Genomic DNA, 17952 nt, shown 5'->3' on the forward strand with positions numbered 1-17952 from the left:
TGTCTTATCAACCAGTAAACTGATACGCAAATTACAGCACAGCTATACAATGAAATACTCATCAGCCATAAAAAGTAATGATACATGCGACAACACAGAAGACTCTCGGAAGTATCACATGAAATGAAAGAAGCCAGACACAAACCCTACATACTGTATTATATCATTTCGTAACAGTTTGGAAAAGACAAACCTATAGAGACAGGAATCAAATGAGTGGTTGCTAGGGGCTGTGGTAATGGCTGGGGGGGCAGCGACTGACTGTAAGGAGGGACAAGAGAACTTGTGGGAGTGACAGAAATGTCCTATATCCCAACTGTGATGGTTACGTTATTTTACACATCGGCCAAAACTCAACACACTGTACAACTAAAAATGGTGAATTTGGGGGTGCTTGGGTGGCTCAGTCCATTAAGAGCCCGACTCTTGGTTTCAGCTCAGGTCACGATCTCAGGGTTGTGAGATCAAGCCCCACATTGGCTCCGCCTTCAGCTCAGAGCCTGCTCTCTCCCTCTCCTTCTGCCCCTCCCCCTGCTCGCATGCACACTCTCTCCAAATAAATAAATAAAATCTTTTTTTTTTTTTAAGCTGAATTTTACTGTATGTAAATTATTCCGCAATGAACCTGGATTATAGGCCATAAAAGGTACTGCAGCTTTCTCCTTGTTCTCTCTTGGTTCACTCACTCTAGGGGAAGCCAGTATTACGAGGACACTCACCGCCCTTATGGAGAGGACCACATAAGGAACTGAAACTTCTTGCCAACATGTGAATGAGACATCTTGCAATCTGATCCTTGAGCCCCAATCCTTGAATTAACTGGGGCTGCTGCCCCGGCCAACATCTTGCTTGCTACCTCATGAGAAGTCCTAAGGCAAAATCAACTAGCTAAGCCAGTTCTGAATCTCTGACCCAAAGAAACTGTGAGGTAATAAATATTTGTTGTTTTAAGCCACTAAGTCTAGGGTAATTTGTTATACAATTATAGATAGCTAATATACTGAGAGATGGGGGAGTAATCTGAAGTGCTGTTGGAGAGGTAGGGGTAGGTAGGGACCAGATCTTATAGACTTAGAGGTGTGTGAGCACTTCGGATTTGATTCTAAGTTCAATGGTAAGCCACTGGTCGTTTTATTCAGAATAACAATCACAATTTCACTTAAGGAATCACTTTACTATGGAGTGGTCAAGAATGAAGGCAGAAAGGGACACCTGGGTGGCTCAGCTGGTTAAGCGTCTGCTTTCAGCTCAGGTCATGATCCCAGGGTCCTGGGATCTAGTCCCGCATTGGGCTCCCTGCTTGGTGGGGAGTCTGCTTCACCCTCTTCCTCTGCTGTTTGCTCTCTAATAAGTAAATAAAATCTTAAAAAAAAAAGAACAGAGGCAGAGAGACGATGTAGGAGGCTACCGCAGTAGTGAGTGAGAGATGATGGTGGCCTAGACGAGATGGTACCAGTGGAGATGGATGTATAGAGAAGGAAGCAGAGGAACCCAGGATGTGCCTACGGTCTTCTGGTTTGAATAGTAGAAATGAGAATAACTATAAAAGGAATATTTTGGGAGAAGTGATGGATGAAAGCAAATCCTGAAGGAATGTATAAGCATGATGTGTTTGCTGAAAACTGCTAATAGGTCAGTATGGCTGGAGTTTATGGTGATTGGATGGGAGGAGAGAGGGAGGAGAAAGTAGGCTGAAAAGACAGGTATGGAAGAAAGACCCTGTTTACTACCATAAAGTATCTGGACTTTATGTAGTTAGCCACTGGAAGCCACTCAAAGATTTTAAGTAGGAGAGTGACTCATCAAATTCACATCTTAGAAAGATAACTAGCAGCAGTTTGGATTGAAGATGGGAGACATTTTGAGTAACTTTCTGATTTTAAGGAGGAAGACTATAGTAGGAAGAACATATGGGGCATCTGGGTGGCTCAGCTGAGCATCAGACTCTTGGTTTCCGTATGGGTCGTGAACTCAAGGTTGTGAGATTGAGCCCTGCATCCGGCTCCATGCTCGGAAGAGAGTCTGCTTGAGATTCTCTCTCCCTCTAATCCTCCCCCTGCTCCCTGGAGTTGCTGGCACGTGCTCTCTTTCAAATGAATGAATAAATCTTTAAAAAAAAAAAAAAAGATTTTATTTATTTGAGAGAGAAAGAGAGAGAGAGAGAGAGAGGGAGGACAAATTGGGGGGGGGCAGGGGGAGAGGGAGAAGCAGACTCCCTGCTGGGTGTGGAGCCCGATGCAGGGCTCCATCCTAGGACCCTGAGATCACAACCCAAGCTGAAGGCAGATGCTTAACTGACTGAGCCATGCCAGGTGCCCCCGAATGAATAAATCTTTTTAAAAAAAAAAAAAAAAGGAAGAACACAAATGGCTTTGGAGTCAGATAGACCCAAATTCAAATCCTGACATAGCAAATTACCATCTACTACAAGCTGAATTGTGTTGTTCCCTCCCCCCACCTCCAATTCATATGTTGAAATCCTAACTCCCAGTACCTGAGATGTGACCTTGTTTGGAAATAGAGACATTGCAGATGTAATTAATTATGATAAGGTCATACTGGAGTAGGATATGCACCTGATCCAACAATTAGTTTCCTCATAAAAAGGGAAAACTTGGTCATAGACATGCATACAAGGATGATGCCATTTGAACATGGACGGCACAGATCTACCAGTCCAGGAATGCCAAAGATTACCAACAAACCACGGGAAACTAAGGGAGAGGCATGTAACAAATTCCGCCTCACAGCCTTCAGAAGAAACCAAATCTACTGACACACTGATCTTGGACTTTCAGCCTTCAGAACTGTGAGATAATAAATTTCTGTTAAGGGGCTCCTGGGTGGCACAGCGGTTAAGCGTCTGCCTTTGGCTCAGGGCGTGATCCTGGCGTTGTGGGATCGAGCCCCACATCAGGCTCCTTCGCTATGAGCCTGCTTCTTCCTCTCCCACTCCCCCTGCCTGTGTTCCCTCTCTCACTGGCTGTCTCTATCTCTGTCAAATAAATAAATAAAATCTTTAAAATAAATAAATAAATAAATAAATTTCTGTTAAGCCACTCAGTTTGCAGTACTTCATTCTGGTAGCCCTAGCAAACTAACAGGCCATGGACAAATTATTCTATTTTGCTAATCCCTAGTCTCCTCATCTGTAAAATGGGGGTAACTGTATCTACCTGATAGGGTGGTCACAAGAACTAAATTAAGTGGCATTTGGAAAACACCTGGCATAGGCAAGCAATACATAAATAGTATTTTACATCTGTGAGACACTGATGCTACCCAAAGAAAATGGGACATTTCTGGAGATTTTTGGAAAGACTGCCTATAACATCAGGGTCACGTGCAATATAACCAAAGAGTAACAGGATGAGTAGGATGATCTCGGAATTTCTTTTTCCCGTTGGGTCCTTAAGAAAGGAGCCCTGGGACTGTCTTGCTGTCTATTGGGGTAGAACACTAGTACGAGAGCCACAAGCATCCTCAAAGGCAGGAAGATTGAGGCTAACACATCCTGTGGTGGGGTCAAGCTGGAAAGGGAAAGAAGTGAACAAAGCTAGAGAAGAATGGGACAGATACCCTGGCCTCCAGGCTTCCCAGCTCACTTCCTTAGGTAAAAAATTTAGGCTGCTGGGGCGCCTGGGTGGCACAGCGGTTAAGCGTCTGCCTTCGGCTCAGGGCGTGATCCCAGCGTTGTGGGATCGAGCCCCATATCAGGCTCCTCCGCTATGAGCCTGCTTCTTCCTCTCCCACTCCCCCTGCTTGTGTTCCCTCTCTCGCTGGCTGTCTCTATCTCTGTCAAATAAATAAATAAAATCTTTAAAAAAAAAAAAATTTAGGCTGCGGATTGTCCTCTCCTCAGCTCCATAAGGGAAACCCAACGGAGGCCTCATCAGTCTCTGGAATGCCTAGTCCTTTCAAGCAGGGAGTCCCTTGCCAAAGCAAACAATCCCAGCTCTACGATTGTGCTCTGGCTGGGGTAGGGGAGAACAAAGATCCCTTTCTTTGCTTCCCCAACTCTATGGCTCCAGCCAAAGGCACTGTTTACACAATCTTCCCTGGTGAAGAATTTGTTCCTTTTCTCTCTCTAGGTTGCAGCTGGAAAAGATTGACTCCCTCCTTGCCTGTTTCTTTTCCCCAGATCCCTGGTCAGGAAAAATGCCCTATACCTGAACCTCCCACCCTCAGACAGGATGTCAGCACACTGGGCAGTAACTCTAGGCCCTTTTGTGATGTGACAGAGAACCTCAAAGTTTTAATGGCAGAAAGCCTAACTGGCTGGGAAAGAGAGGCTGGCTAGAGAGACCAGGAGACTGGCTTGTCTCCATTCCAATTCCGTTTACTCCTCCTTCTTTATTCCCAAGGGATTCCTAGGCTTTCCCAAGTCCATCTGTACAACTGAATCAAATAATCAAAATCCAGGGCAGATTTGGTTCCTTCTTTAAAAGGATGATAAGGTAGGCAGGATGAAAATAGTGTTTCCTACGGGTAAAGTTTTTCTTCACTTTACTAATTCTAGCGGTACATGTTTCCCTCAAGCCCTAAAACAAAGCAAGGAGGAAGAAAGGAAGCCCCAGAGTGGTGGAGTCTAATTTTAGTACTGGCAGAGAATCCTACTGTTAAGTTACTCCTGGTAAATTAGTAACCAGGAAAGAGCAGAGATAGAGACAATTTACAAGATCATGTGTTCCAAAAAGAAGTTTGTTTGTTTGTTTGTTTGTTTTAAAGATTTTATTTATTTATTTGACAGAGGTAGAGACAGCCAGCGAGAGAGGGAACACAAGCAGGGCGAGTGGGAGAGGAAGAAGCAGGCTCCCAGCAGAAGAGCCTAACGTGGGGCTCGATCCCAGAACGCGGGGATCACGCCCTGAGCCAAAGGCAGACGCTTAACGACTGAGCCACCCAGGCGCCCCCCAAAAAGAAGTTTTAAAATTTAATTCCACTGATTTCTATGACATGTCAAGGAAATGTGCTCATTTCACACAAGGGAAGGAACTTGAAGCCTAAGAAGAGTTTACCAAAAGTGACTCGAACCCAGGATATCTGGTTAACTCTACAGGCCAAGCTGCATTCTGAAAATTTTATGGGTCTTTTGCATTGCACAAATTTTCCTGAGCTAAATCCCCAGTGACTATTCTCCTGTTGCTAAGGGAGCTATAGGCTAGCTGTTTGTTATCCTTTGCAGTTATGTTTTGGAAACTTAAAGTCCCCACTCCAGCTGCTGGGAGATGTGCATGGAAAGGCCTTAGGGGTACAAAGGGGGTGCAAGTCTGTCTGGTCTGAGATTCTGCTGCTACACACACATAACCCTCCCTGCCCCACAAGATCTGCAGTTGGTTTCTGTAAAAGCAGCTACATAATTCCTGGAAGGCTCTAATCCACAGTGGTTAAAAATATCCATCTTGAGGGCAGAGCTGAGCCAACTAAACTGAGCCTGCCCCGAAACCCAGGAAATAGGCAGTGGGGTAAAATGAACCGGGGGAGGCAAAATGTTACCTGTTACCTATCTGCAAGTTAACAACAGGGACAGTAATTGTAAGAAAAGCAGATCAATCACCTTCACTGAGAAATCTAAAAAACTGTCTAGGTTTGTCTTCCCCTCTCCACCGATTATACTGTGGCCCCTATACCTTGTGATGTGCTAGAACGCCAGCAGGTTTGGTCATGGGTTTCTGTTTGGTTTCATCACTTCCTACCTAGATAACCTCAAGGACAAAGGCATCACTCTCGAATCTGAGTCTTGGTTTTTCTCATCTGTTAAAACAAGAAAAGGTATCTACTTCATACAAATTCAATGGCTATAGTAAAAGGTCATGCCATGCAATTTTTGTTTAAAGATCTTTCCTTCTTTAGCCTTTCTGAACTACATTAGATTCAATGAAGTTAAGAGGCAGAGGGACAGATAAGTCAAATTTTGGAGTTTCCTTTCAGCTTAAGATTCAGATGAAATGTTACTCCTTTTGCAGACTGAAAAGCTGTACTTGTATAAGATTTCTATCACTACGTAATAAGTTATTACAAACTTAGTGGTTTAAAACAACATCCATTTATCACCTTACTGTTCTGTAGGTCATAAATCCAGGAAGGCTTGATTGTGTCCTCTGCTTAGGGTCTCACAAAGCCAAAGGCAAGGAAGGTGTTGACTGGGCTGGAATCTTTTTTTTTTTTTTTTCCTCCTTATGGAGGCTCCATGTCCAGCATGCACCCCAACACAGGGCTTGAACTCATGACCCTGAGATTGAGACCTGAGCTAAGATCAAGGGTCAGATGCTTAACTGACTGAATCACCCAGGCACCCCATGGGCTGGAATCTTATCTAGAGGTTCTGAGGAATCTACTTCCAAGCTCATTCAGGCCATGGGGAGAATTCAGTTCCTTGCAGTTGTAGGACTGAGGTCCCATTTCCTTGTTGGTTGCTGGTTAGGAGGTCAATTTTGGCTCGCAGAGACCACCTTCCAGTCCTTGCATATGGTCCCCTACATCCTCAAAGCCAGCAATGGCACACTGAATCCTTCTTTCAAATCTCTCATTTCTCTTTCTGCCACCAGCCTGAGAAAGCTCTTTGCTTTAAAGGGTTCGTGTGATTAGATCAGGCCCACACGGATAATCTCTCTTAGTCAACTGTGCCACGTAATATAACAAAACCACACCCCTCATATCCCATCAAATCCACACGTTCTTGGGGTTAGAGTAGGACACATTTAGGGGAGTCATTTAAAAAATTCTGCCTACCACTGAACTTATTCAAAAGATGAAAGGAAAGGATCTCATGGGGTGAAGGAAGGAAGGAAGTGGGAACAAACTATCTCTAACTAACCATTTACACTAAGAAGAGAAGCCAAGCATTTGAGATGAGAGGACTGACCTCATCCCGGTGGTCTATCCGTCGCGTCTTCTGTCATTTCTACGGCTGCTAGTGTGATCACAATGTACTTACTAAAACGCACAGTGCCTTGAGATAAATGCTTCAAAAATAAAAACGTTTTAAGGAATGCCTGGGGACTAAAAAATCTTCTTGTATTTTAATTTTTCCTCATCAAACAGTGAGAACACCAAGCTGTCCAAGAGTGTGTCCTAAGATACATGTTGGAAAATGCATGATAATTTTAGATACGACTCAATAAACACAGTTTCATTGCTCACAACTTAGAGGATAACGACAATATTCTCTACTTACCAGTGTGATGCTATTCTCTTCCTTTTTCTATTTCAGAATTCAACCTGAATATTCCTTCATCTCATTTCTCTTGAAAGGATGTTAAGGCACAGAGCAGCCCAAGTTCCCAGACACCAACTTAAGCTAAATCACCAGTGTCGTTCCTGAACGTATTTCTCACCCAGATGACCTGAGAGAAGCCTCAAAGTAATAGATCCATCCTGAAAGGGAGGCTGGAACAGGGTTACTCATTACTGCTATTTAGCATTTAGGTTATTTCCAAAGGACATCATTTTCCTCTAATTAGAATGGCACTCCTCCCCTGGTTCTGAAGAAACACAACTGACTTTTGAAAAAACAGGAGTAAGAGGGAAGCAAGCCTCGCTGCCTTCAGCATCTGTGGGTTCTCTTTCAGATGTTTTATGGCTACAATTTATAAATTTTGGATGGTCAGACTGAAGTTCCCCTTTCCACGCCAGCCACAAAAAAGGGAGAAGCTATCTACAAAATGCCTATAATATGCTCTGAGCTCCATGGAGAATGACAAAGCAAATTATAATCAATATATATTAAGCTCTGATGGCACCATCCTTTCCAAATACTCAAGGTGCCTCTCTGTGTATGCATAAAATTCCTGGGATGAACATTATCATCCCTATTTAATAGATGGGGACAAACTGAGGTCCTACAAAGTTACTGGTTAGCGATCTGCCCAATATCACAGAGGCCAGTGGTATAAGAGAGAGTAGAACAGCTCCCGATATACCTGAAACTAACGTAACACGTGGTCAACTATACTAAAAATAAATAAATAAATAAAAATCTGATTTCAAACATGGGCTCTTTCTAAAACTACAAGGACAAGTAGAAAGCTTTTATTACATGTTATCAAAGTTGGAGCGATCTTCAGAAAATTTGCTCTTGGACCCTGTACTAAAACACAGCATTCCTCTTCCCCAGGTTGTTAGCAACTTGCGTTGCCAATAACCATCTCCTGGGGCTTGAAACTAAGAGGTTGCCTTAACTCCTCCCGAAGAAATTTGCTCCTTGCAGCACCATCTCATCATTCACCTCAGAGAGAACAAAAACACGTGGGCCACTAAGCTGTGCTCTCCCCAAGCACCTAAGTTGATAAGGGGTTAGCTAGAATCAATCCCAAAGAAAGGGCCAAGGAGAGAAAGAAAACAGATACCTGATGACTCAGAAAGGGGATGGGCAGCAGAGGCCCTACCAAAGATACAAACTGAAGAGACCGTAATAGAGGAATAGAGTCTATTCCTTATCGTGAAAGCCCCATCTGGAGCCCCATGGCCCAGAATACACTTGGCTGGGGGTAGTATAGCAATCTGGAAGCAAGCTGTGGATAGGATCCCTCTTAACCCTTGATCACAATAACAAAAGGACAAGGGCAAATGATTTTGGGTGACCTTCTTCCTGAGAATCAGTTTACTCTGGGGTTAAATCTCTGCACTGGGCTTTAATTTTATAGTCAATTAAATGAAAAGAAAAGCCATTGTAGTCATTCACATTATCAGGTAAGGACTTTAACCACGTTACTTCAAGCATGCACAGGATAAGGCTTATTTAAGATGTAGCTAGCCTTTAGAAAATGTAATTCTTCACTTTTATATTAACCCCACTGTCCAAAGTCCCTCTTCAGGAATTTTTAAGGGAAAAGGTTTCTCTTTGCTTATTCTGCCCTTTCCTCTTGCTTGGGATAAGAAGTCACCGGCAACACTGGGCTTGGGGAGAGCCCCACAAGACCCACAGCATGCTATTCTTACACCCTGGCTACAAGACATGATCCTTGCTCTAGCTCCAGCTCCTAGTGCTAGTGAAGTTCCTGAGGGAATCCTCTGACTTTTCAAACTCTTGGTTTCCTCATTTGTGAAGTAAGGTGGGTGGTTCAGATGATGAAATAAAAAAATCTGACAAAGATATTGCTGACAGGCATCACCTAGATACTTTTAGGGATACAAAAATGAACATGACACAGTCCCTTCAAGAAACTGAGCCTAACTTGGAAGATAAAAGACACACACATGCATACAAACCCACAATTTATCACGGACACAAGCATTGTAAAGGACCCAACATGCTCCACAACAAAGCTCATCTGACTGATGGTAGACGGAAACCAGATGAAAGCTTCATAATGAAGAGGTAGCATTTAAACTCTGTCTTTAAAGATAACAGGGAGTTTGAAAAAGAGGAAAAGTGAGCAAAGATTGAGGAAAAGAAAGCAGAGGTGGCCAAAGGGCAAGGCCTGAAGATAAGGACAGGAAAGAGGGAAAGTATTTGAAAAATGAGATCACTTTGGGTAGAGTGTATGGGAAAAATTAAAGATAAAATCTGAGTAGGCTGAGGTCAGACTGACTTGGTAAATGACAAAACTAGTCTTATACTTAAGGACTAATTTGGCAGTGGCGGATAGAAGTAAATGCTAGAGGGAAGAGACTGGAGGCAGAAGGCCAGTTAAAAGGTTATTGCAATAGACCAAGTGGGTGGCAATGAGGGCCTGAGCCAGGATAGTAGCAGTGGAAATAGCCATTTTCCAAAATTTTAAGCCAGCCCTGTTCTCTTTCTTCTGACCCAATCCTCCAAGATAACAGGCTATCCCAGGTGAAAATTATTAAAAAGAACCACTAATTTGAATAAAGCTTTCCTGACACAGAGAATGAAGAACAAGTGAGCCCAGACTCATGCTGAGTTTAGAAGTGTCACCACCCACCAGGCCTTATATTCTCACCAAGGCACTCAGCCAACCGTGGAGAACAAATATACACAGGAGACACAAGAAAGATCTTATTAATACAGTATTTATTTGTCTTCCCTCTGTCAAACCCTGAGCCAACCACTTTCCCCAGGCTGCCTGGGGAGGTATAGGAAAAGGAACATACAGGGCAGACGAGACACGGGAGAAAGACCTATGGGAGGTGGAGATGGCTCCTTCACATGGCGAAGAGGATGAGAAAGGCCACCATCAGGCAAAAGAGCCCCATGGCCTCCGAGAGGGCAAAGCCCAGAATGGCGTAGGAGAAGAGCTGTTGCTTCAGAGAGGGATTCCTGGGAGAAGGGGAGGAGAAAAGACTGAATTTCTAGTCCACACAAAGAAAAAGACAAACATCAAAGGTGGGCTCAGGGAAAACTCATCTCCTCAAGCTCATCTTATGCAATGCGTCTCTCAGGGTGACACCATCATGCCCCAATTCTTGCCTGACACATCAAGGGCTCTACAGAGATTGAATGTTGGGAGTGGACAGCCCAAAATTCTGTAACAAGGCCCACGGACAAACATAACCTCCTCAGTGGATCACCCATATCGTAACTTAAGACCTCTGGACCTGGACATTTAACTGTCCAGGGCCCAACCGGAAGGGAAGAGGCATCCAGAGTGGCAGAGTCTATCAGAGCAGTTTTTTGAAACTTGAAATAGCAGAACCCCCAAATACAAAATGTGTAATAACCAAACTACAATGGTAAAAAAGTAGGGGATTTTAAAGGCTTGTCTGACTGGTCTTCTGTTCATTCGTTAAGATGGTCTCTGGGCATACTTCAAAACCCTAGGGCTTTACGGAACACAACTAGAAAAATCCCATTCCAGAGGACAAGGGAGCCAGAGGGACAGACTACCTTCTTTCATTTCAAAGTAGTCAAAAATTTGGGGCTTTAAGAATCTATAAATGGTCTGTGGGGTTTAGAAATAAAACGGGATAAAAGACTCCCCATTTTGGAAGTCAATATATAATTTCTATTTCCCTTACTCTGTCCCCTCCGGAAGCTCTGATGGATAAGGTAAAGTAACACCAGCTTCTAACAGAATTATGGACACAGAAGCAGTCAGGCTTATTTCATGTAAGTCCTAAAAAAATAAACCTATTTCCTCAAGGCATTAAGAGAACTTGCAGGTCTCTTGATGATTAATTTAGTTCTAACAGTGAGTTGCCCAGAGTTGGTAGAGACCAAATAGTCCCAAGTGTCAGGAAGCTGTGGGGCAGGCTGCAAAGGCAGTTTTCCCAGGAGTGACGGGGGGGGGGGGGGGGGGGGGATTCCCAGGGACAGGGAAAAGCAGCAACAAAGCCACTATGCTGCCTTGAGGCGCCAGACCAGTGGTAGCAAACTTTCTCTGTAAAGAGCCAGATAGCAAATACTGCAGATGTTGTGGGTCACATATGGTCTCTGTTGCCCCCCCTTTTTCACGACACTTTAAAGATGTACTGGGTCATCTGGGTGGCTCAGTCAGTAAAGCAGCTGCCTTCGGCTCAGGCATCCTGGATCGAGCCCCTTGTCGGGCTCCTTGCTCAGCGGGAAGCCTGCTTCTCCCTCTCCCTCTGCCTGCCGCTCTGCCTACTTGTGCTATCTCTCTATCAAAAAAAATAAATAAATAAAATTCTTTAAAAAAAAAAAAAAAAGATGGAAGACCCATTCTTAGCTCAGCTAAGGGCTCAAGCCCTACCACCTTGGTTTGCTGACTCCTGCTCTAAACCAAAGTTTTCAGGGGAATTTTCCCATATGGTAGCCACTAATCACATGTTATGTGACACTATATATATATATATATATGCAAAATTTAAACCTTATGTACTGTTACTTAAATATTTATCTATTTATTTTAAAGCAATTTCTAAGCCCAAAATGGGGCTCGAACTCATGACCCTGAGATAAGGGTCACAAGCCCTACCGACTAAGCCAACCAGGAGCCCCTAGTTAATAAAAATTTAAATTCAAATAACCACATGTGGCTACTGTATAGGATAGTATAGACCCAGATATTTCTGCCCAGACCTTTGGAAACATATATGAGAGCCAATGGAGGGCCCATCTTACCTGGCATAACCAATGATGAGGCTCCCAAACACAGTCCCAATTCCAGCCCCAGAGCCAGCCACCCCTACCGTGGCAGCCCCAGCCCCAATGAACTTGGCTGCTGTGTCGATGTCCCTTGAAATGGCGCTGGTTTGGAAACTGCGGCTAGGAATAAGTGAGGTCAGGGGACGTGGGGCTGCCAAGCTGCTGAGGCTCTGTGAAGAAGATGCAGGTAGAAGGTAAAGATTTTAAGAAACCCCTTTCTTTGCTTCGGTAACTTTTGTACCATTTAAACCCTTTATGCTATCACATTCCACGGCTTCTCCTCTAAACAAGAACTTTTTACTTCCTGGAAAATCCCCTTAAATGTTGCCAAGCAGAACTTTTTGATCCAAGAGGTGGACATCAAATACCTTCAGGTATGGTCTAGAACTGTAGAATGAAGCCCTAGCCTGTTCTTGGTGCCCTGAAATCGTCATCTGCCTGGGACCAAATGCCACCAGCTGAAGTCAGTAAACTAGGTCAAGTAATGGTCGTTATCAGCAGCAAACACGGGCATGTGCTGCCAGCGGCAAAAGCTGTAACACTAATCATATGTGGTATCAACTGTCCTCCACCTTCACCTAAAGCCAATGGCCTTGATCCTTCACTAACTTTAGTTTGTGATGATTGTCCTCAGCACTCCCCCTACTGGTGCTGCCACGTAGCCCTGTTCACCCTTCACCCCCCAAACCACAGGCCCAATCCCACCTTATAAGGTACCTCATCCGTCAGTGTCTCCGGCGGTTTTAGCACCACTGCAGACAGTGATCGGCTCAACAGCTGAGAGGTGCTCCTGACCTAGGGGAAACGACACAAAAGCAAGAGGGTCAAGGAAGGGGTGTGGAGGAGTTTCAGACCATCCCAAGTTGTCATGTGAATGCCCCATTCATTCTCTTTTGAGCTTAAATCAGAATCTTGGATCCTTCTTTTACTTTCAACAAATTTTAGATTCAAGAACCACACCAGTTCTCTTGCTTCCCACGCTTTTTCTCTGTCTTAAGGGAAGAAACCTACCCCCTTTCAGGCCACAAGGTATTACCTTTGTGCTCAAAATCCACCCCCTCTTGCAGCCGTTTCTGACTAACCCCAAGCAAAAGCAGACAATATTGTGGCTACCAGCCAGGGTTTTAGTCAGACAGATTTAGATCGTAATCTTAGCTCTACTTCAGCCATGTGATCTTAGGACAAGTCACTTAAATCTTTCTAAAACTGCTTTCTTATCTATCAAATTGGTATACGATAACTCAGGTTGATATGAGAAGTAACTGAGATTATGTACACAAATCGGTACACCCAGTGCCAGGCATAGTAAGTGTTCCACCAGTGGTACCCACGAACAGTGCCAGCCCTTTTCACTTACAGATGTATGAACCAGTTGCCTCCACCATCTAATAATCTGTAATTTCTGGGGCACCTGGGTGGCATAGTCAGTTAAGCGTCCGACTTTTGGTTTCAGCTCAGGTCATGATCTCAGGGTTGTGAGATCGAGCCCCACGTTAGACTCTGTGCTTGACATGGAGCCTGCTTAGGATTCTCTCTCTCCCTCTGCCCCTCCCCACTCATTCTCTCCCTCCCCCCCCAAAATAAATAAATAAATCTTAAAAAAAAAATAATCTGTAATTTCTTCCATGCTGTTGCTTCTGAATCAAGTATTTTTCCAATGTGTACTTACATGTGTTTTAACTTGCCACCCAGATTTAAGCTCCCAGAGGGAACTCTGGGCTATGGCTCTCTAACACTCAGGGCAAGATCCTGTGCACAGTGCATACTCAGTCCAAGTTAGGCTATCTACTTCATGTTTACCACTTCCAGCTGGGTTCCAGTTTACAGGAACACGGAGTTTTAGAATGGAAATAACCTGAACTTAGTCTAGATTCTCATTTACACTCTTCTAATATGGTTGGGTAAAAAGATTTAACTGGCTTCCAAGGGATCTGAGACAAGGGGTGTCTGGTAAGCATTCATTCTCTGCTGTCAGGCTAACACAGCAAAGGGCCTTCCCCCAGCCCAGCTGTGAAGACCAAGGTGTGGCAAGGAAGAGACAAGACGCCCTCCCTAAAAACTCTCCCAGAAAAGGTAGGCAGGCACTCACCAAGAAGGGGGTGGAGACGAACTTTGCACAGGCATACATTTTCAGGGGATGAGGGGCTGTGGCAGGAGAGCTGAAATTACAGAAGCAGCATTGTAAACACTGTCCTCGTTCATCAAAGGACATCCTTATTAGCAGAAAAGGTGTTCTAGAAAATTTCAATGGCCCAGAGAGCAGAGTGAATGACCTCAAGTTATCAGCAGAGATGGAATTAAAACCTTAAAGTCAAGATTTCCTCCACACAGCTTCTAAGATTTCCTTATAATCAAGTGACTCCCCTGGTCTGAACAAGTAGCCACCTGGTCTCAACTTTAAGACCTGTTATTCATTTCCATAGCCTCATGAGTTGGTGTCTTCAGAGGAAATTCCCGTGCCCTCTGCCTAAGTTTTCCTCAGTCTCTATTCAAAAGGAGCTTTTCTCAAGATTTCATTGTCCGGGATTTAAACAGTTGCCCTTTAAAGACTCTTGGGAGATGTCTGTTGAAGGCCAAGACCCTGGAAGGATCTCCAACAATCTTTTTACTGAATTACCTGGAAGTTACTGGATTCCTCAAAACACTTCAATTTCCTACGTTAATTAACAGAGTGAGGTAGATCAGTGAGGAATCCTCCCATTACTCTAATTAGCCATGAAGTATTCATTTCCACCATCTCACTAAGAGGCATTCAATTTTGTACGCCCAAGATCTAAAACAATACTGACACCCTGTAGGTGCCCTAAGTTTGTAAGTGTGAAGTTATTTAAGAGAAGACTGTTTGAGTTAAAGACCTACAAAAAGGATTTCTCCAAGAGGCCCGCCTGAACTAGTTGAGGGTAGGTATGATCTATGTATTAAAAATGCATATTCAAAAATTTTGCATATTCAGGTCCCACTTTAGACCTTCCTGATCAAGATCTTTGGATATAAGGCCCAAGTATCCCATATTTCAAACGAGCTTCTCAAGTGACCCTTAGGTACACTAAGAGCATGGTCTTAAAACCAGTCCTACAATGATGGTAGTGATATAGTCAGGACTTGAAATCTTCTCACACTTAGGTTAATGCTTCCCAATATGCTACAGATTGAAATACTCAGGGATTAATAAACCTGTTAAATAACACTTCCTTAAATGAGCTGTACTCAAGATTTTCCCAGGTTACCCTTCTGAATCCATAATCAGTCACTTTCAGATTAATCGATGCCTTCAACTCTTGTCCTGTCTCCAACTGCCCATATATAACTCTAACCCAATTTTGCTGCAGACTATAAAGGTTTTCTTTGGTCAAAACCCGAAATTTCCCTAAAGCTTAAAAAAAGGAGGACCTGGGGCGCAGCAGGTGTGCCTGGGTGGCTCAGTCAGTTGAATGCTCCACTCTTAGTTTAGGTTCAGGTCACCATCTCAGGGTCGTGGGACCGAGCCCCATAAGGGGCTCTGAGCTCAGGGTGGAGTCTGCTTGAGATTCTCTTCCTCCCCGCCCCCCATGCTCTCTTTCTCTAAAGTAAATGAATAAAATCTTAAAAACAAAAAAAAAGAGGACTAGGCACCTGGCTGTCAATAGGGCATGTGACTCTTGGGGATGTGAGTTCAAGCCCCACCTTGGGTGTAGAGCTTACTTAAAACATAATAAATAAATAGTTTGTTTCCCCCACAAGGCAATTAAACCTCAATATCATCATACAAAACATGGGGGGGGGGTAAATTAAGTAACACCTAAAGAGTTTAAGGTGGTGCTGACATGTAACAAGCCCACAACAAAGGGTGGCAATTAAGGGAACCTGCATGAAGTGCAGATGCCTCCACTGGTCACCTAACCATGGCAAGTCTGCAACTGTTAGCCTACAACACCCCGGACAACACCATCATCCACAATCAGTGGGCCTAAATCATCATGGGTTTTTTCAACTCCGCGATCAGTCACAGAGTTAGAGGACTGCTGACTTAACCATTCCTTTCCTTTAACCTTCTTTTCCTCTTGAGAGCGGAGTCTGGGGACTCTTAGTATACCCTTGACAGGAAAGCTGTCAGGTGAAGACCACCCTATGCTGCCCCACACGATTCTTCTGGGCCTGCTGCCTCTAACAGAAAACCTCGCCATTAGCCCACCACTTCTGTTTTTTCCAACTTCACTTGAGTGGAAGAAGAGAAGTACTTGCAAGACAACCAATGGTTCTAAAGAAACTGTTCTCTTTTCTGCCACAGCTCTCCCAGGCCACGGCCTGAATGGAGAGAGTGTTTTGGCTGCTTTGTTCTACCATGGTTACGTTCGCTTTTAAAAGACCATCAAGACCATCGGCTATCTCCATTGCTTGGGGCAGTTGAGGGGCTGGGGCCAAGTCTGGAGGTTGCAGGATAGGAAGGAAAAAGGAGGAGAAGGGTAAGCAGAGATAGGAGGGGAGACTCCGGGGTTTGTGACAACTCTGAATAGACAAGAGGGTAAGAAAAGAACCTCTGTAATGGCCGAGCGGAACAGGTGAAAATGAGCGTTCTGGGGTTTGACTTTCGCCAGTTCCAAGGCGCTCTTCCCTCCCCCCTCCCACGAGACATCCAAGATGGCGCCAGGCCCGCGCGGTTGGAGGTCACCGGCACGCGGAAGGGGCAGCCCTAAGGCGCGGGAATACCAGGAACAAGGGAGGCCGTGAGGACCAGGGTGCGAGTATGCAAGGTAAGGACCTCAAAGGACTCGTGCGAGATGGGTTGTTCCGCGCGCGTGCGCGGCGCATCGCGGGCGCGAGGGCCCAAAGCCTTACCTGCTCCCAGTGCAGAAAAGACAGAGGGGCGGGAGAGGGGGCGGGAAGAGCGAAAGGCTCAGCGCATGCGCGGCCTGCACCAACGAGTCGCTCTTCTAAGGATAGAGTGATTGCAATGTTGAGGGTCGGCCCAGGCGCCACAGCGCCGCCTGTCAGCTTTGTGGCGGCATTCAGCCAGTCGCTCCACCTGGTGTTTGAGAGGAGAAACTGCAGGCAGAGCCGACCCTCTGCAGAAATGAGGACAATTCTGCAGTGTAAACCGATCCATAACGTGGCCTGCGGTTTGGTCGGCTCAAGCGTTTGGGATCTTGGACTCGTGTATCCTTTCTCAGCATGTGCAGTCACATTGCCAACCCCCTCCCCCTCCCACGCACACCAGAAATTCACTGTTAAGTAACATACATCGAGATGGGGGTTCAGTGCCCAAAATGTAGCAAAAGGAAAATGAAGTGATGGGGCTCCTTGCCTTCTACTGCCCAGGGACTTTATGGATGGGAAACCCGTTGAATGGGCGAATAGAGAGCAAAACGCCCCAGCTACCTGTGGTGGCCTCGCCTTTATTTCCCTCTCCCTCTTTCTTATTCCAGTGATCAGCCAAGAAGGAGGAAACCAGCATCACCGAACCAGAAAATAGGGGCTAACGATGATTGTGACTCAAGTGCCCTGACACCAAGCCTTCTCTCCGGAGTCCTGAGACAGTCAAGAGTGGGCACTAGGGGCCTGTAGTGAGGTTGTGAGTTCACTGGAGGCATGCCCCTGCCTCTGCCCAGGCTCCATCTGTGGGAGTTGAGATAAGCAGTCCTCCCATGAGGTGCTCTTATGGAAGCCCTTCGGCTTCTCCCTCGTGCCCTTTCGCTCTTCCTTACCCGATGGAAAGAAGTGGGGGGGGGGGAGGCTCCCGGCCGTCATCCCTTCCTCTAGGCCTCTTTGTCTCCCAAGACAGACCACGAGCCACCCCTTGGAAGGAGGGCAACAAGGCCTATCCACTTCCCCTCCTGTCCAAACCCCTGCCATCCAGGCATCGTGCTTGAACGCAGCTCGAGAAGGACGGGGAAAGCTCACCAAACCCCCATAAAAAATAAAAAATAAAAAGAGAGCCGCGGCTGTAAATAAAGCCAAATCCGCCACCC

At 45.1% G+C, this 17952-nt stretch overlaps 1 protein-coding gene and 1 long non-coding RNA gene across 3 annotated transcripts; one reads left to right on the forward strand and one right to left on the reverse strand.

The window, feature by feature from the left end:
• Positions 1 to 9959: 9959 nt before the first annotated feature.
• Positions 9960 to 16914, reverse strand: ATP5MC2 (ATP synthase membrane subunit c locus 2). Of its 2 annotated transcripts, none has more exons than XM_040642558.1 (5): positions 16823 to 16914; positions 14097 to 14166; positions 12725 to 12802; positions 11984 to 12177; positions 9960 to 10222 (listed from the first exon to the last, which is right to left on the reverse strand). In XM_040642558.1, the coding sequence occupies exons 2-5, from the start codon at positions 14133 to 14135 to the stop codon at positions 10108 to 10110; spliced, it is 426 nt and encodes a 141-aa protein (XP_040498492.1). In that variant the 5' UTR covers positions 14136 to 14166; positions 16823 to 16914; the 3' UTR covers positions 9960 to 10107. The 2 variants fall into 2 exon arrangements, with proteins under 2 accessions (XP_040498492.1, XP_008702892.1); XM_008704670.2 differs by having other exon boundaries at positions 12713 to 12802; positions 16823 to 16913.
• Positions 15660 to 17892, forward strand: LOC121105433. The gene is made up of 2 exons (XR_005837959.1): positions 15660 to 16737; positions 17410 to 17892. It is a non-coding gene; the product is annotated as an uncharacterized LOC121105433 (long non-coding RNA).
• Positions 17893 to 17952: the final 60 nt, after the last annotated feature.

The sequence above is a fragment of the Ursus maritimus genome, unplaced genomic scaffold (assembly GCF_017311325.1).
Source record: "Ursus maritimus isolate PB19 unplaced genomic scaffold, ASM1731132v1 scaffold_26, whole genome shotgun sequence".
NCBI lineage: Eukaryota > Metazoa > Chordata > Mammalia > Carnivora > Ursidae > Ursus > Ursus maritimus.

What these genes read in the sequence shown, in the direction of transcription:
- ATP5MC2 (XM_008704670.2), bottom strand. Translation starts at nt 14,135, where the DNA reads ATGTATGCCTGTGCAAAGTTCGTCTCCACCCCCTTCTTG. An exon ending in TCGTCTCCACCCCCTTCTTG is followed by an intron (nt 12,803 to 14,096) that starts GTGAGTGCCTGC and finishes CGTTTCCCCTAG; the next exon opens with GTCAGGAGCACCTCTCAGCT. An exon ending in CGGATGAGGTACCTTATAAG is followed by an intron (nt 12,178 to 12,712) that starts GTGGGATTGGGC and finishes TCTTCTTCACAG; the next exon opens with AGCCTCAGCAGCTTGGCAGC.